The 27,877-nt window shown below is 42.3% G+C and overlaps 1 protein-coding gene and 1 long non-coding RNA gene across 2 annotated transcripts in view; one reads left to right on the forward strand and one right to left on the reverse strand.

The window, feature by feature from the left end:
- On the forward strand, nucleotides 1-27,717 carry LOC148315861 (uncharacterized). The gene is made up of 7 exons (XR_015840534.1): nucleotides 1-60; nucleotides 3,204-3,256; nucleotides 3,712-3,768; nucleotides 3,902-4,033; nucleotides 8,611-8,676; nucleotides 10,386-10,501; nucleotides 27,254-27,717. It is a non-coding gene; the product is annotated as an uncharacterized LOC148315861 (long non-coding RNA).
- tmem117 (transmembrane protein 117) overlaps nucleotides 1-27,723 on the reverse strand; it is a 29,838-nt gene extending 2,115 nt beyond the window's left edge. The window contains exons 1-7 of the mRNA XM_088287208.1: nucleotides 27,431-27,723; nucleotides 26,689-27,007; nucleotides 20,977-21,109; nucleotides 9,798-9,897; nucleotides 7,654-7,751; nucleotides 4,974-5,133; nucleotides 1,168-1,297 (exon numbers count right to left, since the gene is read on the reverse strand). Of these exons, the coding sequence (XP_088143334.1) occupies nucleotides 1,168-1,297; nucleotides 4,974-5,133; nucleotides 7,654-7,751; nucleotides 9,798-9,897; nucleotides 20,977-21,109; nucleotides 26,689-27,007; nucleotides 27,431-27,469 (979 nt within the window). The 5' untranslated portion in view covers nucleotides 27,470-27,723. The remainder of the gene's footprint in view (nucleotides 1-1,167; nucleotides 1,298-4,973; nucleotides 5,134-7,653; nucleotides 7,752-9,797; nucleotides 9,898-20,976; nucleotides 21,110-26,688; nucleotides 27,008-27,430) is intronic.
- Nucleotides 27,724-27,877: the final 154 nt, after the last annotated feature.

Below are 27,877 nucleotides of genomic sequence, written 5' to 3' on the forward strand. Positions count from 1 at the left end.
AGATTTTAGCTGCCGTCAATGTTCACACGTCGCAGATGGAGTCTCGGCCCACGTAAGGCTGTAAGTGACCATTTGTGATAAAATACGTAATTTCTACAAGATGTAAAGTGTTAAGTAAAAGTACATGTTTTTGTAGAAGGCCATATCCGTTTTTAATATGAGTCGTTTTACGACGTTAGCGTTTGTTAGCATCTTATGCTAGTGGACTTTAGTTTGCTAATTAGGCTAACTGTGTTAGCGCATCCATGTTGTATCATCTATTTTAATTCAGATTGCATGTTTTACAAGGTTATTCATGCTCTAAACAACGTAAATATGTACTTTATGGTGTGTTCGTTTGTATTTTATTTATTTACAGTTACACAGATGTTTCCTAATATATATACCCCGAAAACAATGTTAGACATTTACATGTTGTATTCATATGCTATATTTCTAAGTTTTAGAAACACAAAGAGATAATTAAAGAGACAAATAATAAAAAGAGATCAATAAATTGACTCCAAAGGCCATAACAAACATTTTGTCTTGTTAGCTGTCGTGTCTAGCTGGATATAGCAATCATACATGTTGTGAGGACAGAACAGGTGGTATATTCCTTTTGCCAATCCGAACAATCGTCATGTAAATAATTCTCTCGAATTAGCCAGGTTGCATTCGGTCCAAAAAAGTCCCCATGTATAGAGGGCGAGTGTTTCAAAGGTTTATTTAGTGGAAAGGGGCGACCGTTTTTGTGTCTGGAGGTCACAAATGGAGAGACTGATAAGATGATTGAAAATAAGAAAGGGTTCTCCAGAAATATGGAGATGCAGCTTGCAGGAAAAAAGCCGAACGGAAGCAAGAACACTGAGCTGTTGAATGGATGCGCATACCAAACCAGGAAAAACAGCTAGAACTTGTAATTCTCTGTCAAGGAGCTGAACGGCAAAATTCACAACAGTTAATTCAATTAGAATGGGTATTTAAATGTATTTGTCGGGATATGTTAAAAAAAATCCAATGTACATACTCGATTAGATGTTTAAAACCTTCCAGACATACAAAAAGAAAAAAAATCCATCTTAACACATTAAAACCTGCAACAAGGAAGTTGCAAGTACAAGATATTCCTTCATGATGGTGCTACCGTGTCAGTGAATCACGAATAGATGATGATAAATCGCGTACCTGTGATATGAATCTGATACTCCTCTTTGATGAGATATTTGCAGATGGGAAGCTTGAAATTCAACTGTGCGGTCGGCAGTCCTGGCAAATTTATATCCATGTTACCCATGAAGTGAGGGAACTCCCAGTCCTGTGCACACAGTACAGAATATGACATATTGTGAAAATGGACTTTTTAATTGCTTCACGGCACCATTGTATAAGCAGCTGGATCTCTGGAGTGCCTGCCCTCCCATCAAGTGTGAAATGAAACAACCAATTAAATCTTGTGTAATCTGCTTTACTGTTTCTCAGTCGATGATCAGGCAGATAGAGGCCGAGATCTAACGTGGTCAGGTGATTTTCGAGCAGCAGACGAAACAAAAGCGTCCACGAGATGTTTTGAGGAATAATCAAGTGTTATGGTTTTAATTTAATTTAAAAAAAGGTTTCTGACATAAGTCATTTTTTTTTTTTAGTCGCTACACAGGAGGTTGGTTGATAAAATGAAAATTCAATAGACCTGTAAACAATAGCGCTACACCCGGTTGCCATGGTAACCAAACCTTTACTGTAGGCATTTGAGACAGGACCAACTCTGCAAAAAATATGTGACAAGTGTGCTTTAATTCTTTATCACTTGTGTATGCGGACATTAAAATGTCCAAAAAAAAATTTTTTTAAGGCTCATAGGAACTGTTAGAATTTAAAAAATGTTTTTTTTAAAAAAGTCTGACATGTCCCACACAATATAGCTTCATGATGACAGACAAGGAGCCTCTGTCATGACTGATGCATCCAAACTCGCACAAAGAAAAGAAAACTGCTTTTGCTCCATTCAAGTCCAACATTTTCCGAATGTATTCAAACGCACGTTGTCCAGGCTCGTGCTTACAAAATGTGTGTTTTCAAATTGGAAAGTTTATTTTCTTTTGCATGCCAAAATAATGAAAACCTGACCAAGGTTGTCATAATTCATGCACGAAAGGGTTTACTTAATCAAAACATACTTTGGCTGACTTATTACTGAAAAAAACTCCACTACTTTGAATTCTATAGTGCACGAACGCCACGTTCGTGTTACTAGACTGAATTAACAATGCTTGACCGAATTAACAATGCGCTAATGTAACAACTCCCACGCTATTACTGAAGTCCAGTCGTCGGTCAGTACCGCTGAGGTTTCTGCCGCTCTCCACGCTAACAGGCCTGAGGATTATCCATCATAAAGATGTGCAGCACAAAGGCAATCTGCGCAAATCAGGCCAAACTCAGGAGACCCTCGACAACGAGTCCAGCCCGGTGATGCCCCCCCAAAGATAGTAATTAAGCCCAGCAGTGGTCTTGTGCGTGCCGCAGCCGCTGTAGCCACAAGCAGCACTAACGAGTGTGGCATTTCAATGCTCTTCCCTTAAAAAAAAAAAATAAAAATAACGAGTCACGATGACAAAAGACCAGGAAAGTAAACACGCTGGGTTTATATTGCTATACAGAAACACACAAAGGACTTCTTTTTTTTTTTTTTTTTTTTAACATTTAGCAGCATAATTACACACACACACAAGTAGAAAAGTAAACCATGGCTTGGAGGCAGGAATCTCAAACAGATCATTAATTAGTTTGAGAACAACAGCGCCCATGTTTTCTCATGGAGGATTAACTGTGTACGAACCACAGCATCCTCGCCGGCAACATGGAGTCGTCCTATCGGTGAACGCTAGGAGGAGTCGCGACAGACCAAAATAATCAATGACTCCGGGGCGAGCCACGGCAGACGAGTGAGCGGTGAAGAAATATTGTGATTCACTCAAGCGTAATGGGGAATTAATGATATTAAAATGTGAATAATTGCGTGAATAATTGCCATACTAGCGGCTATGCGAATCGGCATGGGGTATAATAAGAAATTTGTTTTGGTCCTTCTGGTGCGCGCCGGCTAATTAATACCGAGCGCGTCCCCTGCTTGACCTAAGCTTGCCCGCTGAAGTTAGCCAAACATGAAGGTACAGACAGCACAGCTCTGAAAGCTACGTCAATGTAAGTTGTTTTTTTTTCAGACATCCTTGCTCTGAATGGCGGGGTGCTGGTGGAGTATAACACAGAAGCGCAGGTGTGTCCAAACTGTGGCCCGGGGGCTCGTTGTTGCCCACTTTCCCCTTTTTAAGCAGCCTGTGGTTCGCTACCAATAAATTAGTTTTATATACTGTAGAGCTTTTCTAAATATCCTAACTATTTACAACTAAACTAAAATTGTTTCAAAATGTTTCTTTATAAAACTGTGATGTATAACAAACTGTGAACATATCGCATGAATGATTGCCAAAAAACTGCTTGCTCATGTTTAGATGAGAATCGGCTGCTGTTCAGTGCAAGTGTAGAATTTTCTAGTGGGATACATAAAATCGTGTAAAATCCTAAAATAGTTGCCTCTCAGAAAGCTGTTCAAGTAGCATTTAAAAAAAAAAAACCTTACTAGATAAACAATATACAATTGGTCGATTGACTGATTTTGGTGTGCTTAATATACACAAAGCAAAAAATTTCAATTCTTTCATTTTTTTTTAGGTGGCCCTCGGAAGAAAAAAAGTTTGGACACCCGTGCTGTAGCGTCTGGAGCTAATGGTATGTTCTTTTGAAATTCTTGTATGGCTGAAAAGGCAGCACCCTTTGCCTGAAATGTAAAGCTGCAAGGCAGTTCGGCCGCTTTTTTACTCCAAATCCAAGTCTTGCTAATTTTCCTTGGTATGTCACACAGCATCTGTGAGTGTTTTGGTCTCCCAAAAGTCTCAAATCACACACTGGACTCCGCCCTTCCACATCAGGCCCGCAAAACTGTTCCTCGCTGCCAAAACGCACCGAAAGCATCGAAATGTGAGACAACTTGAAGGTAAGATGCTGGTAAAATAATTAAGCTTCATGTTTTGTTACACCCTCTTCCATATTCTCATATCTTGCCACTGTTTTACTGTCGCCGACTATGTTTCTCATCTGCTCCGTGATTCCTGTGGCAAATTTGTTTTAATTTAATTTAAAACCATTTGGCATCGTAAACTTTAAAGAGATGTTTGTTTTCTCTGAACTATGAATATTGGCTTCAAATATCGGTTATCGGCCCCCATGACCACTAATAATCGGTATCGGCCCTGAAAAAAGCATATCGGTCTATCCCTAATGCAAATTTGTCATTTTTTGCCACATATTGCTAAATAGCACAGTAACAGGACTACTCATGTGGTATTAACGTGTTATATTAGAATCCCAGGTTTGACGGAAACTTTTTAAGTACCGTACAATGGAAAAGGAACCAAAGAACGACGATCCAAAATATACCTTTTATTGATGCTTAGTAGCCACTCCTCACAGTTGTTGCGTTTGCCTGGACAAACACATCTGCATATTCATGAGCCACAGTGAGACAGGCCCTATTGATGTTCCTATGAGAGGCAGCGGCGTGTTTGCGTGGGTGTGTGTGTGTGTCCAATCTTGTGAGTCATCATAAAAGGAAATGAAGGCGGCTAATATTGGTGAGCTTAGCTGAAGGGTTCATGTTGGGTGAGAAGGAAGACATAAGAGGCGCAAGGTTGGGTGAGAATATATCAAAATATACTGTATAGATGCGTGTCTTGTATGTATTTGCGAATGATCAAACACGCCGCTTGCGGCTCTGTGCCGCTGCTCGTCATTGATGAATTGGGAGAGGGGGGATGGGCGAACGGGAAATTGCAACGGGATGGGTAGTGGAGGAAAAAAGGCCACGAGACGTCCCAGCGACTCATTTGTGTGTGTGCGTGTGTTGTTTTTAATTGGCCACTGGGGAGCACTCCTACCTGCATGACAATGAGGAGGTCGAAAACCAAGATGAAGGAGGCCAGGAAGGCTCTGGAGACCTCATCGCTGGGCAAGAAGCCTCGGTTCAGGCAGTCCCAGCATATCCAGTCGGTACTGATGGTTAGAACCACCACTGACGTCAGCGAGACAAGCACCGTCCTGCAGCGCATTTTACAGAGGAGGGGGGAGGAGAGAGGGAGAGGGAGGGAGGAAGGGGGAGAGAGAGAGAGAGAGAGAGAGAGAGATAGAGATGAATGAATTAGAGAGGAAGCCAACCTTGAAACAAACATTTATTCCCCCCCTCTCACAAATCCAAACTAGATGAGGCGCACATTTATTACATCCTGAAAGAAAAAAAGAATGAGGCGCTACAGACGGAGTCAATGTAGTGAAAAGCAAAATACAGTAGATAGTGTTCCCGACAAGATGAATGAAGTGTAATTGTGCATGCATTTCTAAACACTGCGCTGACTATAAATGTCACATTAACCGGCATGCGAGGCTTTTTATTTTCTTTTTCTCCGCCCATAATGTTGGTGTAATATTCAGCCGCAAGAGAGGATGCCTGTCCTCTCGTCTGTGTAGATTGCCAGGCAATAAAGTGATTGGCAGTTTTTAAAGGTTCATTTTAAACTACAATGACATTTCACAGAGTGCTAAGCTAATTTGGACCAGCATCAATTATAAAGCAGATATGGATTTTCATGCATATGCCGGAAAAATCAATTTGCTGGGAAATTAGGAAACAAATAAATACATCGCTAGACGAGTACGACAAAATGAGGTTCGCAGCCCATTTTGATCTTTTGAATGAAAATGGAATCGTGCAAAGATGATCATTTGACATACAAAAGAATAGATCCAAATGATAAAAAAACAAGTAAAAAAGAGTAATTGTAACATGTCTGTCAAAGTGTTATGTCTGTTTTTTGCATATTCTAAATAAGCACAAAATAAGGAAGGACTGAATAGGGAGAAAAAAAAATATTGAATTTAAATGTAGTTTATAATGCTGATTAAAAATCCCCTCAAGTTATTCAGCCAAAATGTATTATTGCTCAATGCCCGTAACCACCTCAGTGTTTTTATTCCGCCCACATAACCCAAAAAAAAAAAAATCTAATGAAAACATGACTTTCATCGCAAAGGCGCAATCTAAACACACAAACAATTTCACCGAATGCCCCGACACAAGAGGCATACTCTCACCTCCCTGGCGCGGGGGCCTCAAAAAGGGCGAAACTCACAAACGTGACCGAAACGGCGATCCTCTAATATGTTTGTCCTCCGGGGAATGCAGCATTTGTTTTGGCGCTATTGAAAGGTCATGATGAAGATGGAGGAAAAAAGAAAGAAAGACAAGGGCAAGGATTTGCCATGTGACCTTGCCATGTTCATCGATTTACCCCCCCCCCCCCGATCCTGTTCTCCTCATTTAAAGGCGCTGACACGAATAATGGGTGATTAACACGCCGCTTGGCTGCTTGCTGCCCTTTGACAGCCTGCCAATGTACACACAACGAAGCAACTCTGGGCACATGACACACTCGAGAGTCGGGGTCACCAACCGTTATCAGCTACTTCTCAGGCGTCGAGGCTATCATAGGAATTTTAACTAGAGTTAGTTTTTACTTAGGTTTGAGTTTTTTTATTTTTTTTTAAAATTAAGTTTGTTTTATTTAGTTTTCAGAGCAGGTTTGTTAGTTTTTATTAGTTTAACAGTTAGTGTGGGCTTAGTTTGAGTTCGTTTTAGTATTAGATTTAGTTTTAAAAAAGTGTTTTACACATGTTCAAGATAAAAAACAAACAAAAAAATATGCATTTAAAATAATATTATTTCTCTGCCCTGTGACTGGCTGGCGACCAGTTCAGGGTGTAGTGCGCCTTTCGCCCGTAGTCAGCTGAGAATAAGGAGATAGGCTCCAGCACCCTCCTGCGACCCTGTACAGGATAAGCGGTGTGGATAATGACAATATTATTTCAAAACATTTTTATAATACAGGGTACGAGTTATGATTTTAACAGTCCAGACTTTGAAGTGCCGAGCATACCGCTTCTAAAGTTAGATGCATGCATGCGTCCAAATTAATGCATTTTGAGCTGAGTTAAATGCAGAGAGCAGACGAGCCATTTAAGCTAACGCCACATACAAACTCGGCTCCTCAAAGGGACGTCATTTGTTGACTCTTTTTTTTTTTATTGGCTGCTGCTTTCTGATGTCGTTTCCTTGGGAAACAAATTAAGAGGACGACAACTCCCAAATGGCTGTTTCTTCCGGGAAACGGCCGTGCCATCAATTTCAAAATTAATGCTTTTAAAATCAACCACAAAGGCTCACATATGAAATAAATTAGCAAAGACGAAAATGAAACAGTTTCTCTACAATTATAGTTTTATTTTTGTAAACGTCAAATGTAAATTGACTTAGTTTTTGTTTTTCTGAATCATTTTAATTTTTATTTTATTTCGTTAATGAAAATTTTTTTCCATTTTATTTTTAGTTATTTTATTAGTTTTAGTTTACTAAAATAAGCTGGTATATTAATAAGCAATAATATTCACTTATGTGAAAATACTGATCACGTTAAGGCTTTCACACAATAATTAGCAAACAAGTAAATATCAATTTGAACTCTGCTCTAGATCCAGGAAAAAAAAAACAGTATCAAGACATCTTACCAGAAGAGGACAATCCTATTCTTGCCTTGTTTCCAGAACCTTCTAGCAACTTTCCCCCAGTTTGGATAGTTTTCATCCTGAAGCATCATATCTGTCACCTGTAGAAATAATTACTTAGACTTAAGTTGATCACGAGTGCGGTACTGGACCGGAGAAACAACTAAGCTTTTTGGAAACTTCAGCGTAGGCATCGTTTTGATATGCTAAGTGATTGTTACGGCCAAAAATGTAAATTTGTAGCATCAAAATTTAAAACAGCAAAGCGAGGCATCCTATTTCAGTTTAATTCCCCATTAAATTCCGAGTAATTGTCAGCGTACAAGTTAATACAACTATGATTGCGCTTTAATAAATAGCTCACTGGCATAGCGACCTTTCGCTAAGGTCCAAGAAACCGAAACGAGGGAGGCGGTAACATTCCACTCCAGTCCAGTAGATGGTGCTAATGCACCGAGATACGCCGGAATTTGGATGAGCAGAATTGCATAACTTCTTCTTTGCTTGCTGTCAAACTCCACTCACCATCCAACCAACTTGGCATCCACGTTTTATAATTGTATGACATGGGCTGTGTTTGTCGAAAAGGTTTGGTTCGAGTTTTGTCATGTGTTCCCCGCGTCCCTTGTCATTTTTGTCCGTCTCATGAAGTTTTTGTGTGCATCTGTTCTCGCTCTCAACCACGCACACAAATGGCAGCTAAGTGTGCGTGGAGACGAAGGCTGGATTCAAAGGCCAATTTGGACACTGGCGTACGGTCAAGTCGTGACGACGTGGTCGCGATATTCGGCCTTTGAGGACAGAGTTATTAAGCCTCCTGTCCAAATTCTCTTGATATGATTTACGCGGTCTATGGAGGCTACATGAGGAACCTTCAAAGGCTTGGGAGGACCCAGCTGATGAATTTGCACAGTCGCACTCACATTCACACCTTCAATAAACTTAACATTTATGTTTTAGGAAGTGGGAGGAAGCTGGAGTCGTCCGGAGATGGGATTCGGGTTCGGAATCTCAGAACTGAGACAGGTGTGTTGGCCACTTTCTGCCATGACCAATAGCAGGAAATGTTTTTGAACCGTGCACCTCAACATTTACATTTTCCTTGCCCTACTGAAGCATTTCAAAAATGTACTTTGTATTTATTTTTTGTGCTCCGGTATCCAAACTGCTATCAGTTGTGTAGACGAGACTGCAAATGTATGTATAAGCATGAGATGCAGAGGTCATCTTTAATGTTATCTTGTTGAATTAATGGAATGCGCAAGAAAAAAAAGAAAATCAGGAATGGGCGTTTTGCCATGCTCCTTCTTCCTCTGCGGCCAGACGTCTGCTTCTCGCTTTCCTCATCCTCCCATCTCGTCTCTCGTCCCATGGCCTGTCTTTCTGTGCTGTATGCACAGAATACTAATGTGAACAGCCGGGGAGCTTGTCAACTTGTTTCAGCTGCGAGCATGCCAATGTGGGAGAGACCCCTTCTTTTTTTTTTTGCTGACAAATTAACAGGAGGGGTGTTTCCTTTTTTCCTCGGGATGAAATGGCGCATTGGCCTGAGGGTTTGCTAGCGCGGTAGAGTGGACTGAAAAGGATCCACCTGACCTATGAAAGAGGTGCGGGCTAAAACATGCAGTCTAAATTTTATCGGCTTATGAATGTGATTTTTTTTTTTTATAACGCTTTAAATAATTTACTTGAAGTACTCCCCAATGAAAGACTTAATAAAGGACAATGGTTTTACATCGTTAGAACCCGGCGAGGCAAAAAAAAATGTGTGGTTCGGCCCGAGTGGGAAAATGTCATTTGTGCTAACCGGTTAATTCAAAAAGGGATTCAATGAGCCTCACATAACGCGTCCAATTCATCTTCCCAATTAGCCCTGCACGGTCAGACTCGGCTTAACTTTAATCAAGCTAATGTTGCGTTCACGTCGTCTCAAGAGGCAATGTGATGATTACAGTATGTGGCAGTGGAGTTGGCTGTGCGAGGGTTCAAATTCACCAGTAATTGGCAACCACAAATATAAATGAATACCTATTATTCACATTGAATACTTGTGGGGTTTTTTTCACCAAAGTGTCAGATGCGCCGGGGGTGCACCAGCTCTGTCCGCTGAAACGCAAATTTCTAATCAAAAATATGTTGAATCTCACCATCCACGCAGTGACAAAGTCCCCCATCCAGGTGCCCACTGCAGCAATCTTCATAAAGGTTTCATTCCTGATGCCCATGTTATCTGTCACCATGTGAGACCTACAACACATGACAGAATAGCAAATATGACAATATGTTATAATAGGCAATCAAAGACAGTAGCTGGAGAGAGCAGAGAAAACCGTCAGTTGTGCCGAGTATTCTCACGCTAGCTGTCTGAGCCAATCATTATCAATGTCAACCCGTGAAGACAACGAGCTGCGTCCCGACCTTCAACGACGCTTCGAGGATTGTAAACAATCTATGCCCGCGTCAATGCAATTTATCCTGTAGCGCAGCTTTGCATTTTGGCTATGCAGGGTTTGGCAAATGATCCATTTGCTGCGCCAATTTGCCGAGTGTCTAAATGATTTCAATTCAACACGACCATCCCCGTGGGTTGTACACATTCAAGGACGCGGCGGCCCATTACGGGGCCAATGTGATGTCGCAGCGATATGAAATGACACGCTTTCTTGGAAAAAGCTTCTGCTCTCCAGCTTCGCAAACTCAACCGTGCGGCTCGATTTTTTTGATTTTTTTTGCAGGTAATTGCCCAGCGAGGAGCCGGGGCGGTGGGAGATGAAGTGGGCCAGTTTGATGCCAGCGAGTAGGAGGAGGCCTCCCTGATCCCTTCGGCTGTCTTCGGACTGGAGTAAAGCAGGTGGGCGCCTCCCCTCCCCTCAACCCCTTGCAGGTCATGAATATAATGGATGGGATACTAGCGAGGCTTTCGAGGGGCTGTATTTGAAGTCAATAGCTCCATTCATCTTAGTTTACCCCCAACCAGTGCCAATAACAATGCACACATGACTGGCCTGCAACATTATTGGTGCACAGATCAGTCAAACACAACATCAAGTTCGACCTCCGAGATGGACTTTTAGACTTGCAGTATGTGACTACATGATGAGCTGATTTGGAAAAATTCTAGAGCAGTGGTAGACAATTTTGACGGAAAAAGGACTCCATGGTCAGTTGTTTTTAGGATGGGGAGAAACCCTTGCTTGAGTCTGGGATTGTAAAGTCTGCATTGAGCGTGCTCTAGTGGATGGCACTGCTTCAGGGCAAAAAAAAAAAAAAAAACATAATGAAATTCCCCGTCTTTGTGGGAACATACTCTTGACAAATTTGCAGCGCACGCTACTCTGTTTCTTGTCAGAAACAAACCCCGAAAAATAACACGAGCAAACCTCAGCGCTCTCCGACTTCTCTACTTCAGCCACATGAATGGTTCAGCGCTGAGCGGCTTGAGCTCTTCGCATTGTCTGTGAAAACACGGATGGACGCGATCTATTCGACGGCATCTCACAATCAAGAAGAAAGTTATTTTCCAAATCGCTTTATGGTTTTATCGAAGTCCTTCGGAATATCCCGCTTCTGCCGACGTACGGACGATGTCATGACGCAATTATACGGCAGACTTGACAAGCTAAACGTCTCACGTCACGTCAGTCGGCCTGCACATTAAGCCTAGAAGTCATTCGGTGGCTCGGCATTCCATCCCATCGGGAGTCATTTACCCGCAGCAAAATTCTAATCGATACTCCTGGAAATGCTGTCTCGAACCCTCACGCTGGGGCTTTAAATCTAAAAAGGCAACCCTGACGCCAACCTCCTGCCCTTCACACATATTTAATTGCGCAATCCCAACGCTGAAAGAGGCTCGTTTTCAATTATTTTTTTTTGTTGCTGGGCTTCCAAGATGAGTTTGGGGACTCTTTGCGCCGCATGATCAGAGACAGAACTCTTTGACTTATTCATGCTGACTGAAACTTTAATGGCCGTTAGAGTCAGTTTTGGCCTAATGAGAGAATCCAGTGCAGTGGAACATTACAGTACAGTCGCGTCATGAATAATCAGCCACAAAATGGCTCCCGTGGCTTCGGCGCAGCGCCACTGTTAACGCCGGTGCCAACGCTGTCGGCTGCGCCAGCTCAGATCCTCTGTGGGATGTTATCAGGTTTACCACGCTTGTTCCATCATTATATTCAAGGACGTTTGAGCGGCTTTTAAAGTCTCGCATTGAAGCAATTAGCACGCTGTACGGACGCTACTAACGTCTGCGGTTCGAAGCTCGGATGGAACCGCTGTTTGATAACCAAATTTATTTGTAGCGTTAAAAGTATTCATCTTTTGCTTTCTGTTCCGCCACTGTCAATCATATTTGACAATTGGATGGGGAATTGTTCTGAAGCGAGACTTGGACGGAAAAAAGTTGAATGAACAAAGTGACGAAGGCTCTTTCTCAATATGAGTTCTTGTCTCATTCACAGAACAGATATCGTCGTAGTTGTTTGAACTATTCTTAAAATGGATTTAATTATGTTCTCAAGTCGGCATTACAGTACTGCAATTTTTTTTTTGACTGACTCTGCGTTCATTCCAATAAGTTTAAACAACCAAAACTATGCCAATTGGGTTACTGATTACACAAATCCGTCTTTGCCAACTTTAAACGCATTACAAATAAACGAGATACGTGACAATCAGAAGGAGTTTAATGGCGGAATCGGATCGGGCCAGCATTTAATTTTTTTCAAACAATATAAGTAGTGTTTTTTTTTTTTTTTGTAATTTATTGAAAATTTTTACAAGTGGTATTATTAATGCAATACAGTGTTTACTATTATCTACTATCATCATTTGGAATGTGACGATTATCTTTTTGAATGTTACTCTTATCGTATAGAATGTAAAAGGGTATAGTCGTCATTTGGTATAGCCTCGCGGGCCAAGTATGATTACACTGCGGTCCAAATTCGGCCCGCGGGCCACAGTTTGACATCTATGATTTTAGAGTGTTCAAAGTTCTAACTGGAATATTTGTCGCAAAACCATCAGAGAAAATAATAATTAGGTTCAGCTCAAGTACCGGGTCTTTCCCGAAGCCCCAAAGTAGCAGTGATGATGTCATGATTTGAATTTCTTCAGTCCACGGCACTCTGCAATAAAACAAGCTTCGTGTATTAACCTTCATCTTTAAAAGACAAAACCTTTCTAGTTGTGTTTTAGCTTTAGCTCAAAGATGAGACGCAAAAACTGAGGGGCAAGTCAAAATGCCGTCAATAAAGATTGTAAAACTGCATACTAAGACCTTTCCCTCCCAGGTGTCATCAAGCACTTTTGATTTCCATTCCTATTTTATTATCCGTTTCCACGTAATGCCTTCGTAGAGTTTTATGGGAGCGTTCTCAACCAGTGACCGTGACCACGCCAGTGACCTCGTGTTGCCGCCGCTTCTGTAAATGGCTGAACTCATTCGAAATGTTAGCGACCTTGGTTGGCTCCGGATTGAAATGCATTGCCTGTCTGGCACTCGCGCTCAGCCACGCTGCCTAATTTCATATTTACAGTATACAACGCTGAGGCGCATGAGTTAGCGTGAGACATAAAGCCGTTCATAACTTTTGCCGACCGTCCACCGTGGGTGGATTTTGTACGACGGGGGAGTCGGGGGCGCATATTGTGCCGTCTTCATACATGATCTGTTTATTACTCATTTAGTGAGCTTGTGGTTTTAATATTCGCGTAATGCGACCCAGACAATTAGCACACAGATGGATATAACGGAGAGAATCCGGTGACTTTTCAAAATGAAATTCCGTTTTTAGCTCTCTATTAGACACCACCAACTGGATACAAAGACTGAAACGAGATTTGCGTTTTGTCTCTGGAAGATACAGTGCACCTGTTACTTGACAGAAAATGGCCTCCTTCTGCTAGACACTCTTGGGATGAACAAGCTTGAAAAACAAGTTGTAAAGAGAATTCATTACATTTCAGGCTCAAGCAGCGTTTTCTTTGCATTTACCGAAGGTTTCCCCTGTACAGCCATTCCGGTCTTTGCCTGTCAACATGTTGCAGTGACAAGTTGATATTTCACACTTGTATGCTCTCGCCTTGCGGTCACGTGACATCAAAATGACAGACAAAAGGAAGAAAACGCAACACTTGCGGTAGTCGAGAACCTCTTCAATTGTTGCAGCAAGCATGTGAGACAAAAGGCAAGACAAAAGATCCTGTTAGGCAAGTTAGTTAGTCAGAAAATAGATGATGGAGGGTAAAACGTGAACTTTACTTTTAAATTCACGTTAACAAGTCTGAACAAAATGTTGAAAATGTTAAACACTAAGAATGGCAAGGCTGCCGAATAAATGGACTAGAAAATGGTTGTAAATTCAAAAAGTCAGAAGCGAGGTCAACACTGTTCCACTTCTGACTCCAAAGTGGTGATAATGTACAGCGTGGTGAATTCCTAGAAGCATAGCTATTGAAAAAAAATCCTTGCTTCACTTTTTCTTTCGCCAACCCGTTCTCTTGCACAGATTTGTAGAAATAACAAATCGCATTTTAACCGAAGAGGTAACGAGGAGTCGCTAAGCATGCTAATCGCTAATGTGAAATCCAGGGTCAGGAAAGACCCAAAATATGTCCTTAGATGTACAGTCAACTTTTCATAAAACCGCATTAGGGCAGAGAGCCAACAGCGATGAACAGAAATGTTGCATTTCAATCGATACGTCGTTTTTTAAAAACTTGAGAAAGAACTGCCCCCCCCTCCCTCACAAAAACCTCTTCAGTGTCCTTGCATTATTACAGCAATTGCTTTTATGGTTTTTAATGGCATTTTCTGTCACGTTTGTAAATGTCACTGTACGTTGTGAAGAAAATCGCAAAATCAAATCCCAATCGCCATCTCTGTCTAGCGCTACTCTTTGTACATATATTGATAAGCACAAGCAACATTCTGTGAAAGTCACAAACTGCGACTGCAAACACCCAATAAGGAACGTGAACACACGCATCAAAATGTAAATCTATTCGCAGCCGACATGAGAATGTGTCAAGGTTATGATGGTTATTGTTTGCTCCTGCTGCTGTTTGCCATGAGCGTGGCAGTGACATATGGCGTGGACCACTGACACGCCCCCCTCTCTGTCCCAGAAAGCAGCGGGAAGATATAACGAGAAAAGAAACATGTCACCGCGCTGCTTTGAATAACATCGGGTATTCCCAGATGCGAGGAAATCACAGTGGTGCCAACCTCTCGTGGCACGGGAGCGCATGTTAATATATAATGAGTCATTTGGTGAGATAGCGGCAAGATTTGGTTGTGTGGGTGTGTCAGTCATTCGTTATCGTCCGTTATCCTCAGTCCGTCGTTATTTCGAGTCAGTCCGTTATTTTAACCGCTCTTTTGTCATTGCTAAAGTACAGTTCTTTCACTCATTCACTACCAGCTGAGTTAAAAAAAATAAATCTTTGACGTCTTTAGCCGTCAATGGTAGTAAATTATTATTATTTTTTTTAATGCTTTAGTAAACAAATTATTACGGTTTGTCACTACTATTTTAGGACCGTCAGATATTCTGCGTTACACACGTGCACAGAACAAGCACACACAAAAAATAAAAATGATGCGGGAAAATGTTATTGCCGTCTGTGCGACCAAGCGGTAGACAACAGACAGCTTCCTTTACCGGCAGGTACCGTGACCAAAAAAAAAAAGAAGCAGGCTTGTCGAACGGGGGAGCGAGAAAGCTGACGTATCTGATGAGCGGATTGACGTGTTTACAGTTGTAGAACTGTCAACGCAGATGGCATTTAACTGCCACCACCACAAAATAGACGAGTGTTGTTGAAATTTGTTTTCTGTTGAAGAAGCCACTCTCCTCCGCTTGAAACAACTGCCCGTGGAGTCACTCCCGCGACCATTATTTGTCATTAGTCAGCAAAATTTATGTCTGACTGAAGGAGCTTCCGACAGTGCTTTTTCCCTCTGGGGGGGTGCGTGACCCCGAGGAACATCCTTTTTTTCCGCCGTACTACAATAAAGTGTAATTGCACATCCACTCCACTAGTTGGCAGTGGTGCTCTCATTACCCATTGTGCACAAGTATTAACTCTACGGTGTAGGTTTGTTTTGCAATTAAAATGCTATTATTTATAGTTGCGGCAGAGAGTGAGTGGTTGGGGGTGGGCGCTAATTTTTTCTTCTTGCTAGGGGGGGCATAACCAAAAATAATTGAGAAGGGCTGACATACGGCATGCCCAGCTCTGTGTTGGCGTGAACCAAATCAACCAATGAGCGACCAGCAGTGGTTTGTGACCCACAATTTTTGGCTTCTTCTCTTAGTTCCCATTTTTGCTGACGCAAAGGCACCGATGAGTCAAGTCGATACCAGGAAGGAAGGTAGCTCAATGATGACGACGATACGTTACGATTAAAAGAATCCAACTGCAGTGTCCTCTGGCGGAGTCCCAACGCCGTCCCGCTGACATTGTAGCTTTATGATTGGAACTTAACTCTCCTCTTTCGGCCTTATTAAAGCCATAATTCCTGCGTTGGCATGATTTGGTTTTGAGCATAACGGAGGAGGGTGTGGGTGCTCTAGCACGTGACTGCGTGCAACAGGTGGCATCCAACACTGGCAAACATGCTATTTATTCAGCCATTTATCTGTGCATTAGCCCGGCTTAGAGCCGGAACGACACGCACGCTCACAAAGGATCACGGTTAACGACGGCAAATAACATGATGCCTTCTAATCCCGTTCAAGGTGTCGCTCTTGTCAAACATACACCACCCCACCCCCACTCATGTCATCCCCCCCCCCCTCCCCGCCCCTGCTTTAAACATCCATCCAATCATTTTCTAGACCGCTTATCTTTTTCAAGCTCATGACGGGGGGGGCTGCAGCCAATCCAGGATGATTTAGCGAGGAAAGCAAAGGACACCTTTGACTGGCCGTCAGTCAATCAAGACGACACTGAATGGGAATTGATCTCACAAATCAGCTACGCGAATTACGACAGTGGCTACTTAAAACATGTACAAGTGATTCCACACAACAGCTGCTACCTTCTTTCCCAACCACAATCGCATAGTTCAGCCCCGCCTCCCTCTGAATTAGTCTTGATTAATGGCTGCGCTTCATATTGGCTGACTTAATTAAATAACAGACTAATTAAAGGCTGATTTTGGCTGCTAATGGCACTGTAAAATGGAGGAATGGGATTGCACGATTTAAGCGAACGCTGGCGAGGCCCATCTAATTCCCGGGGTGGTCACACTGGCCTGGTTTCACACAAATACCCTCAACTGCCTCCCTCCCACCTCTCAATCTGACAGTTACATTAAAATGCAAATAGCCTTCACGTGGATTACAGTTCCCAGGGAGCCACCACAGGCTGAGTTTGCCTCCTGAAATGACACACGGCAGGTAACAGGTTGATAGCTGTTGACCCAGAGGTGGCTGTTAATAATGTTGGTTAACAGACCGCTGACGTGCCGCACACAGCCCGGAGAGCTCCGGCTACATTTAATTCTTCGCACTCGACATATCGTCCGAGTAAATACACAAAGACGTTCTATTGTTGATGTCTTACTGTCCTGCGGGTGCCATTTATTCCGGTTTACAAACAGATGTCATGCAACCTATGAGCCGTTTGGAAAAAGGGGGAGCATTTATTAAATCTGTGGTGAGAAAAGGGGGAAACCATCCTTTCCATTTTTATTTTTTTTTGCCCACAGAGCCCCAGACATGTCATGGGATTTTTATTTCTAAATTGCTGCCACAATTTTGAGATAACATGCACAAAATGCTGATTGGTTGCCAGAAACGAGATAGAACGTGTGCGCAAAATACTAATTAGTTATTTTGTGACTTTTGTCAAATCAAGCTTCAGTGCAACATTTACAAACATGATGGAAAATGACATTAAAAAAGCATTTTAAATTTTCAAGGTTTTTAAATTGGTTCATGAAGCAAGAACCACTGCTTGCTGTCATGCATATACCTGTACAAACATAAAATTGGTGTAACACTGCCTGTAAAAATATATTCGTGTTTTTTTTTTTTTAAACCAAAAATGTTTCAACTTTTGCACTAACGTACTTGTTCATTTTACATATAGATTACTGTAAATAGTTTTTTTCATATTTTTGCCGCAGACTAACTGCTTCAAACGGAGACTGTGGGCTGAGTAATACAGCGTAAAATTCATATCATGGTATAAATTCAATCCCTTCACAGTAACAGTATATTTTAATGGAAGTATTTTGGAATTCCTTGTTTAACTTTGGGAAGTAAATAATTCAGATTACGATAATTCTCGGTGCGTCTTTGTATTCAAATTGTGCTCTTTCATGTTAACATGTTCCCTTTTTCTTTAATGGAATGAAAACAATCTACACATAAATAACATATTAGCAAAACTCAATTGAGTTTGAAATTTAAAAAAAAAAAAAGTGCTTCGTACTGGTTGATGTAACTGATTCATTTCCGGTTTTGGGGTGTTTGTGTTTACAGTGTAGCGTTGGAGCCAGACTTTTACATTAGCTTAGCGATCTCCTCTCTTAGTGTGCAGCATAATTACCTACTCCCCACTTTAAGAGACAACAATGGTTATTGGAAGTGTATCTTATTTATTTATTTATTTTTATATAATTTATTTATTATTATTATTTTTTTGGGCCATGAAGGCCAGTCAGAAGGGACTCACACCGCTTGAGGACAATGTTTAGCTACAGCAGCGAGCTAGCGCGTAGACATTGGATCAGGGCAAGTTAGCCTAGCGCTTAGCATTCACCCCAGTTCGTAAACAGCCCTACAAAGTTGCAAGGATGGGCGACCGTGCGACCTCACGTCAACATTTTTTTAAACCAGCTCAAAGCTGAGTGGTGACCGCGTCTAGCCAACCGTTCCTAAAGCGTGTAACGTTTCAAGCTACACATGTATTAGCTAGTTCCTATAAAACACGCTTAGTCATCATTTCGGGCACTGTTATTGGCCCAAAACAGATTTCCCATGTGCTCTATTCTGGAGATGGAAAAAAATAAAACATTACTGTTCCAGACTGATTGAAATTGCCATTTGAATAATGACTGCAAATTGAGTCAAAAGCCCATCGCTTTTTTGTAATAGAATTATAGAGAGGGATGAATAAACCAGCTCACGCTTTCGACGTTCTCTCAGGGCCAAAAATTCAATGACAAAGGGCACAGGTGGTTTATAGCTTGAGGTCACACATCCATGTAACCCACGGTTACCTTGAGCGAGGTGTGAGACGTGGCCATTATGTGGCGTATGTGAGTGTGGAACACACTCCATCCCCTACAGCGCTGGTAGTGATCTTCTGCCCAAATAAATAAATAAATAAATAAATATTAAAAAAAACATCCTTTCAAAGACTTCACTGCAGCTTGTTCATGCCGTTGAAATGCGAAGGAACACCCACTTTCCCAGTGGGGGCCACCAACAGCCACAAAATCATGTTGAACTTTTTCTTTGTGCTGTGGCAACCATGCTGCAAGCTCGGGGAGTGGTTGCAAGGGGGTGGGGCGATGCAAATAAGGTTTGGATGGAGATCAAAACACTTAACTTTCAATGCACGCATGAGGCACTCCTAGTCATCGCCTTTTCTTGATCTGCCTCCATCACTTTTTTTTTTTTTTAAGTCACTCTGCAGGCATTCGTGCCACCGTAGGCCGGCGATCTTCTTCTGAGAGCTCCCCGGCAAGGCGTGAACTCCGCTCTTACATGTCGCAGTAGAACAAAGATGAAAACGCTAATGGTTTTTGGCAGGGTCCAGCCTGGAACAAACTGCTGGTAAGAGGAGGAAACAAGCAGGAGCAGTGTTGCCACCGCTGCTACCGGAGCGCCCCCTGTTGGTATAGATCAAGCCTCACAGCATTCCAGAATGCAAACATTCTGCCCTGGCTGGCACTGATGCGATGTTTGGGTAGACTCGGCGTGTATACTTCATCGATCAACACATTCTGATGACATCTGACTCGCAATAAGAAGGGAACAAGCCCATCTGTTTACTCACATTGTGGCTTACCTTTGAAGATATCCAAATAATTTTTGTCCGTTTCTTTGACTGGTAAGCAAACCGCAGGATAGTTTGCTTGGTGATTCAGATTTCCAGCGACCCAATTTATCGTTTCTTAAAGTCACTTGGAGCATGTTGCGTAAAAACACTCCAGGTCTGGTGGCTCATTCACAACGAGGACCGCGAAACACCCTCCGCCTCTGACAATGAAGTCGTGCTCTTCAGCAAAACTTCCTTGAGTGTGTCGCATCTCAGCGGACTTGCCCCTCAGCTGCTGTCTTCTCCAAGCCAATCCGTGACAAGTTGCCCATGTCACCCGCAGGAAGAAGACCCGTGTGTCAGATTGATTATACAAACTCATCCCACCAGCGTTGGAAAAACACAACCTTGCCAATCTGGATATGGATGACAGCAAGAGAATGTTGGGGGGGGGGGTAGGGGGGGGTCAAGTCAATGTTCCACCTTGGAGGGAAGTAACGGATTCAGAGTGAAAGCCAAGTTGGCAGGACAGAGGTGTGTGGTTTGTCAGTCTGCACACACTTGTCAGACACATTTTGTACACACACCAGATGCTGGCGCTGAGGTCACCACACACCCAACTGTCTTGATTCTGGGTTGTAACACACACCTGGTCGTGGTAAAGGTGACTTCAAGTATAAAAAAGGCCGATAAATAAATGCTCAAATTTTTGCTCAAGCCTCTCACGTTTACTTTCTCGGCACACCTGCCCGTGAGCTGCTGTCATCTGGACTAACAAGGTGGATGCTGATGTCACCTGCAGGAAGCAGGCCAAGGGTGATAGATGGACTGATTATACCAAGTCATACCTCAGGCTGTAAAAAAAAAACAAAAAAAAAAAACGTCTGATGCCTGCTACCAGCTCTCATCTGCTGTGACCTTATAACCCTCATTTTTAAAGAGATTTAGCCTCCATCTCTGTAGTGCCAGGACTATGACCGTTTTTTATCACCGACACAAACAAACAGATGGATCTCCGTGCGCTCGTTTTTTTTTTTCACCACCGGTTGACGGAAACCTCGCAAATGCTGAAATGGATTTCTGTCAGGAGCTTGACAAGAGGGTGTTGAGGCCTACCGTGGGCACGATCATGGGTGAATATGTGTACGTTCAAGGTAATCCGTCAGCATCCACCTGCCTTTTTGTTTGAAAGCTTTGGATGATTAATCAAACCGTTATTGAATCTATGGTCAGGCGAGACGTTTGGATCAATCAGCACAGTGTGGCGCTCACAAATGGACGCAAGGATGAAGGGGAAGTGAGGGCTAGCGCGTGGCTTACTCCATGCTCCCAGCCGACTGCAGGAGGAGGTTGTAGATGTGTGAGAAGATGAAGAGGAAGAGGATGGTGCTGAAGAACATGGTCATCCAGGAGCCATGATCCTCGCGGAACACTTTCAGCCGCAGGTATCGACCTAAAGGTGACAAGGACACACAAGATCGTCAGTGGCGGTTCCAGCAGCTTGTCAACCATCTAACACAACGCCGCGCAGAGATTAAACTAAATGAATGATCTGCTCGGATCGATAACCATCCCGCTCTCGTGGACACGTGCCCTTTGGGATTAAAATGAAGATGAAGGACCACTTTGAGGTGGCGCTTCCACAAGCTAGGAGCGATTGTCTTTCAACATCCCAGGTATCATCATCAATCCCAACGCGGAAAACATACAACTCGCACTCCATTTCTGGCAAACGTCCGACAGCAACGCTCGCTTGCCTTTTCGTGGTAGCAGTTGTGCTCGATGATCATTCAAACGCTTGTGACCTGTGGCGTTTTTGCCTTATTCAGCCCGGGCTCGGAATCAAATTACTTGAGGAATACAGAATCTCTCTGGCAGAGCATGAGATTGTTTCTGATGCAAGGCCAGCTGAGCTGAATGCGTAATGGCACGACTGTGTTGTCTGGTGGCGACAAGAGCTGACTCGGAGCTTGTTGAAAGATTACTCTCAGTGCAATCATAACAGCCATTTTGAGAATTTGTAATTATCTGAGTGTTTATGGAAGAGACAAAGTATTAGATACGAATGATGTAATTAGTTCGTAGCTGCCAGTTATTGAGTTCTAATGACTTGTCTAACTTTGGGAGACGATGCATTTGATCATCTGAACAAATATGGGCCACGTGGATTTTGTTTCGATAATTAAAAGAAAATAATACGTTGCTTGTACGTTGTTTTTTATTTGAAAAAAGAACAAAAAAATGTGATTACTATTTTTAAAATAAAAATATATCTCGAACAAGTACATCTGCCACATTAACATTAGCTCAGCTAGTACATTAGCAGCATTAGCATTAGCTCCACTAGCGAAACTACCATTAGCTATGCTACTAGTGGAAACTTCAAACTGAATACAACGCACCAAAGATTTTGAAAATGTGAAGATGAGAAGAGTAGTGCGGGCAGAAGAATCAACCGTTTATTTTAGCGCCCCACTATTTGCGAAGCACTTTATTAGTGATGCTAACATTTAGCAACATTACCTCATTATTACATTACTGCTAGCATTAGAAATACTTGTACATAAAGATCAACGCTGACTTTAGCTACGCTAACACAGTTGTAGAACTAGCTGTAGATACACTCGTAGTACATTAACAGCACTACAATTAGTTACACACTGCGGTATTATTAGCAATTCAGGCCGTTATGACAGGATGCTAACATTATGCACACTGGTACAAAATGAGCTCTGGTACGAGCTTTGCCATAAACAAGGTCCATCTGTGAACGTTTTATAAGCCCTCATATTCGGTGACAACACCGTAATGCGATTTATCTTTCCATGACTTCATCATCAGCCGTCAAGTGCTACAAGGTTACTCGGTTTAGCAAGAGAGCCTTGGATATGCTCGACTGTTCACCTCTTAGTTGCGCTACTCAACATACTGGGTATGAAACCACTTTGAGGCTCTCCCTTTGTATTGACTCCACAGGCAGCCATCTTTGTTGTGGATATGAGACGCTTTCGAGCGTTAAACTGCAGTCTTTCTGTTCATGGCAAGGAAGGACCAGACATGGAGACTGGGGTCTATAGGCCGTACAACATCCATGTTTAACATCAATTTCCCATAACCAGGGTTGACCAGCGTTGATTCCAGACCATACGTCTTGCTCTGTGGTATTTCAGGGCTCATCGCTGTTGCATAATTGAATTCCCTTGCATGGCTGAACTTAATTGCCTCCAGTGCCAATGAGCCCTGCTTTTAGAGCTACGTGCACGGTATATATCTGCAGATGTGACTTTAAAAAAAAAAATGGTGGGGGTTGGGAGTTAAGGCAGGAAGCTCATCCATGTACTTTGAGTCGCTGTGATTCTGATAAGGAATGATTCATGTTTGCTGTCCAAGCTGGAGGCTCCGTCCGGCAGTGTACCGGTACGTAACAGCTGCGACATATGGATGAGGTGGCCACACAAAAAGGGAAGCTATTATGTCCCTACGTTCGATCCTTAAGATTCCTTCATTTCCGTCACATTAGGAAGGCATTCATGAGAAAATTGTCGTTTCTTTCTATCAGAGCGCACCTCTTTTTAAAACTGTGGCCACACGCTATAAAGACAGAGCAGTGTCTCCATCTAGTGATGAAGATGAAGAAGCATCCCGACAGTCTCGATACGCTGTGGAAACTCAAGTGTCATGTACATGTAACAAGACGCTGCATATTTTGGATCAATTTCCAATTAAAACTAAAATACATGGCGCCCCAAATTTAATGAGCTAAAATCTCAATAAGCCTCCCCGCTGAATCCAAATTGTCTCCTGCTCACATTTACATCTGCCGCTCCGTATGATATCACGATGGCGTGCAGTTATCGAGATGACATTTATAGCGACGATCCACTGGGGGAGGAAAGACGAAAATATATATATTTTTTTAAATCACACAGTAGTTGAGGACCCACACTGACTGACACAAGGCCGACTCAAGAGCCCGAACTAGCTGCACAAACTAAATAAATAAAATAACAGGACTACTGGAACCCCTGGGGGGGCAATTATGTGTGTCAGATGTTACACTGTAGTTTTGATTAAGCTTCTTTTGACACACGCACACACAAACAGATGAGCAGCTCACAGCTGGCAACAAAAGACTGAAGGTGACCTAAGTCATACTCACTTTCCTTATTAATCTATTTCAATTTTAATATTCATTATTTCATATACAATTATGATATTTTTATATCACATTGATTCAAATACATTAATTTTATGGAATACTGTTCCCCCCCCCCCCCATCCTTTTTGTCCATGCCATTATTATTCTGTTTTTCAGTGTGTTACCACTAGCTTCTAGTGATAAGTCATACTCGTGACTAGTGGTCGGCCGGCTCCCTCTAGTGGTAGGTGGAAGAACCACTACCTAAGTACGGTTCAACTTGCTTGACGTTTAAGCTCATACGTTTGCATTTCCGCTTTAACAGCTGTTTTGTTTTAAACATTTATTGTGGTACAATTTCTATGTGCAATAAATAAAAAATTAAATTGTAAGTACAGTTTTATTTTCTTGCAAAGTCTTAATTTTCAACTCGTGTTTTTCTACTACACTACTGTATTTTGATGGAATTGGAGAGCAAAGTATTTTTGAGGTGGTACTCCGTGTAAAAGGTTTGAGGACAACTGTTTCATTTTATTGTATATATTTTATTTAGAAACACAATAATGTCATTGCATCTGTTCTTTACAGTGTTGTAATTAATAATAGAAGCAGCAGTAGTACACAGTAAATTTCATGGCGTATATTTTACTCTAAAAGCTATATGGTCAGTAAAATAAAACAGTAAAATTTGTGAGTAAAATATTCAGTGTAAAATTTGCTCTTGAGAATTTTAAGTTGAATATTTTACTCTCAAATGTTACTGCGACCAAATCGCCTTTTTAGTGTAAAATGTACTCTACGAAATTTGCTGTGTAGTTGTATTGACTTTTTTCGTAATCTTATCTTCTTATAGCTCTATAGTTGTCAAATTTTTCCGGCCTTTACTGATTCTCACAATCAAGTCCTACATGCTTTACAGAACGTGTAGTTAAATGGGGAAGTCAACCCCCCAAAATTGTTGCAATCAAATTTTCCATGCGCCTTCACTAGTCCAAACATGACATTTTGCTTGATTCCGCAAAGGCAAACTTAATCAGAATGCCGTGTTTCAACGAGTGGACCTGCATAGAACATATTGTTTTGAAAAATAAATTGGGGGTTGGGTTGACGATGACTTCCCCTTTACTGCCACTTTCAGTTCAAGTATTTGAACTGTCACTGGTAAAACGCAAACCAGTACCTGTGTATGAAAATGCCATCACGTGTAAAAACCTGCAAGTGGGCACGATGCTTCCATGACCAACAACTGTGGCCTCCTTTTGGAATATTAATGCGAAACAAGCCTTGATTGTGTCTCGTGCAAAGAAATACAAACCCTACCCCTTATCTCATTCGTCTTTGGGATACTCCAAGCGGGTTTGGGAATAAACAAGTGTCCCCAAAGCTGCTGCTGAATAAGCTCAGATCTCACAGTGCAGCCTTGTGTCCTCTCCACTGAGACGCGTTATTGATGGTGTGGAGTCAGTGATTTCATGTAAATAAGCAATTAGGGCTAATCACTCTCTGAAAACAGTTTGTGGTTAAGATTAGGGGGTCCTTTATATACACACACAGTACACACGCATATGTGTGTACTTTGACCAGAAGCAGCACTTCTACTGTACAGACATGACAGAAGCCAGATGGCATCCTGCAGGTTCTGACCAATCAATTTCTCAACAGGCGCTGACCCAGGCCTATTAGTCACAAAAGTTGCAAACAAACACTTATGAGTCCATTGTACGTTTCCCAAATACCCGCTGTTCTACATGGACAATACAAGCTGACAAATTGTGTGAATATGTGCGATTAAAAAAAAAAAAAAAAAAAGTGTGCAGGATTTTAACAAGCTTAGGGATGTACGGCTTGGTGGTCCTGTGTGGGCGGCCGGGAATGCGGAGCTTCAATCGAGTCGACAACACTCTCAGGGATCTGATGACATAAAAGCCTTTGCAGAAGTGTTGCCAACTGCTGACAAAAATTCATGTGATGATGCGCCAATGTTAGATTTCAACAACGCAATGAAAGCGGTCCTATTGAAAGGCTTTACACGAGGTTGAAGGAGTTACACAAGCAAAGAACCCCCCCCAAAAAAAATGCTAAAAATCACAGACGGAAGGTAGTTGGGAGCCAAATGTAATGGCTGCATCAGTTAAAAAGCAATATTTCGGTGACTTGAAAAGGTCACCAAGTCAGAGTTAAATGTACTGTAGAAATTTTGAGAATTTTTTTCAAAGAAAAATGCCCGTAAAGATGACTCCATTTAGATCGGATCAACGAAAGCTATTAGAACAGTCTTTGAATTAAAATATACTTCATATTTGGTGAGTTTACATTAATTCCAAATAAATATCTTTTACAAGCGGCACAAAAAAAATTGTTGAAGAAAACGTGATTAATTGTGATTAATTATGGAAGATTTTTGCGATTCATTAATTAAGACATTAAATTGCTTCACAGCACTAATTGAAATGCCTCGGGGCGATTTTATTTTATTTTATGCTTCACACATTTTTTTAATTAATCAAGCAATGAATCAGTAATCAGTATTTATTTTTCTGCCCAAAATTAGATTTGGCATCCATATCGGTTGAGCCTGAGCAAAAAGTGCTGTAACGCTGTGCATTCTAAAGTTTAGAGAAATTCAAATTAAGTTGAACTGGAAAGGCCCTCGTTATTCATTCTGATCATTTCACATCAAATCGAAACATCCGCAACTGTTTATGAGTAGTTTATGTCCTCTCAAATAACTTCTTCCATGGCCCATGTGCTACTACGTTTTGTGGGTCTTTTTTTTTCGTTTTTGTTTTACTATGTCAACATGACTGCTGTGAAAAAAGCTCATTGAATCAACAACGCAAAGGCTTCTGTACAGTCTTGTCCGTTTGACTCACATTCCAGTGTGCATGACTTACCAAAGAGCAGTTGGTGGAACACAAACTTCCCAGCGAGAAGCCCGATGAGAATGGCCAGCAACCAGCACACCACTTTGAGGACGCTCCAGCCCGCTCCGGGGTACTTGTTGAAAAGAAAAGAGAAGCAGTTGCCCACCACCGCTATGCGCGCCTCCTCCTGACTGTGAGACACGGGGTCCTCGGCGAAGATGAGGAAGTTGAAGAAGATGACCACGTAGGCCACCATGATGCGCGACCACGGGTGCTTGAAGTAATATCGGAAACGAGTGCTTGGCTCCATCCTGCCGAGCCACGCCCCCCGCCACCACACACGCCACACCTGGGAGGCAGAGAGAGCATCTGATATTCACTTTTTGAATTGCTTTTCATTATGCTTTTCTATGATATTCGAAATTATCGAGATGTGCCTGTATTCGGAATCTGCCGCTTTTATGAGTTTTACGTAACTTGACAATGTGATGCAGAAAACAATTGAAAACCACGGATAGTATTTTCTTTATGTGATCATTGTTATCTTCGTGACGGAAAACTTTTTGGATACTTTTCTTGTTTTGGATCTCATCAGGTTGGCCCAGATGACGTAATGTGGTGCTGACTGGATGCAACATGGATTCTCAAAACAGTGATGAGGTCGAATGTCAGTGCAATCAACTTTCGTTTAAAAAGGCGGGACTGGAAGGTGACGGAGTTGTGGGTCCCGTCCGACTTGTGTGCACCCGACTGAGGCGCCCGTCCGACGCACCTTCCCGACGCCGCTCCCCGCTCGCCCGGGCGGCCACATCAAGCCTCCAACGGTGCCCTCGAGACGAGGTGACGAATCGTGTCGGGGTTATCCATTGCGCGACCTGTTGTGGCTACGTTACGGCAGCCTCAACTCCCGACAAATCCTGTTCGGCCATCGGGCCGGAGCGTCCATAACCGGCGGCCGAAGAGGACCGGTGCTTGGTCGGATGTCCGGCTGCGGATAGCACGCTGATGCGGCTGAGAGGTGGAGGACCGTGAGCACTCATTGCATCCGTCAAACGCAACGTAACCTGCCTCAAAGTTGAGAACAGCTGATGTCAAACCTGAAACTACGACCATACCACCACTTCCGCCAAGCACTATCAAAATAAGAGGCGTGTTTTTGCCAAGTCTAGCTCACTCGCCACTTCACTGGGTACATAATGCAATGTAACTTCTATATTAA

The sequence above is a fragment of the Idiotropiscis lumnitzeri genome, unplaced genomic scaffold (genome assembly GCF_059441095.1).
Source record: "Idiotropiscis lumnitzeri isolate Australia: NSW breed Sydney's pygmy pipehorse unplaced genomic scaffold, RoL_Ilum_1.0 HiC_scaffold_35, whole genome shotgun sequence".
NCBI lineage: Eukaryota > Metazoa > Chordata > Actinopteri > Syngnathiformes > Syngnathidae > Idiotropiscis > Idiotropiscis lumnitzeri.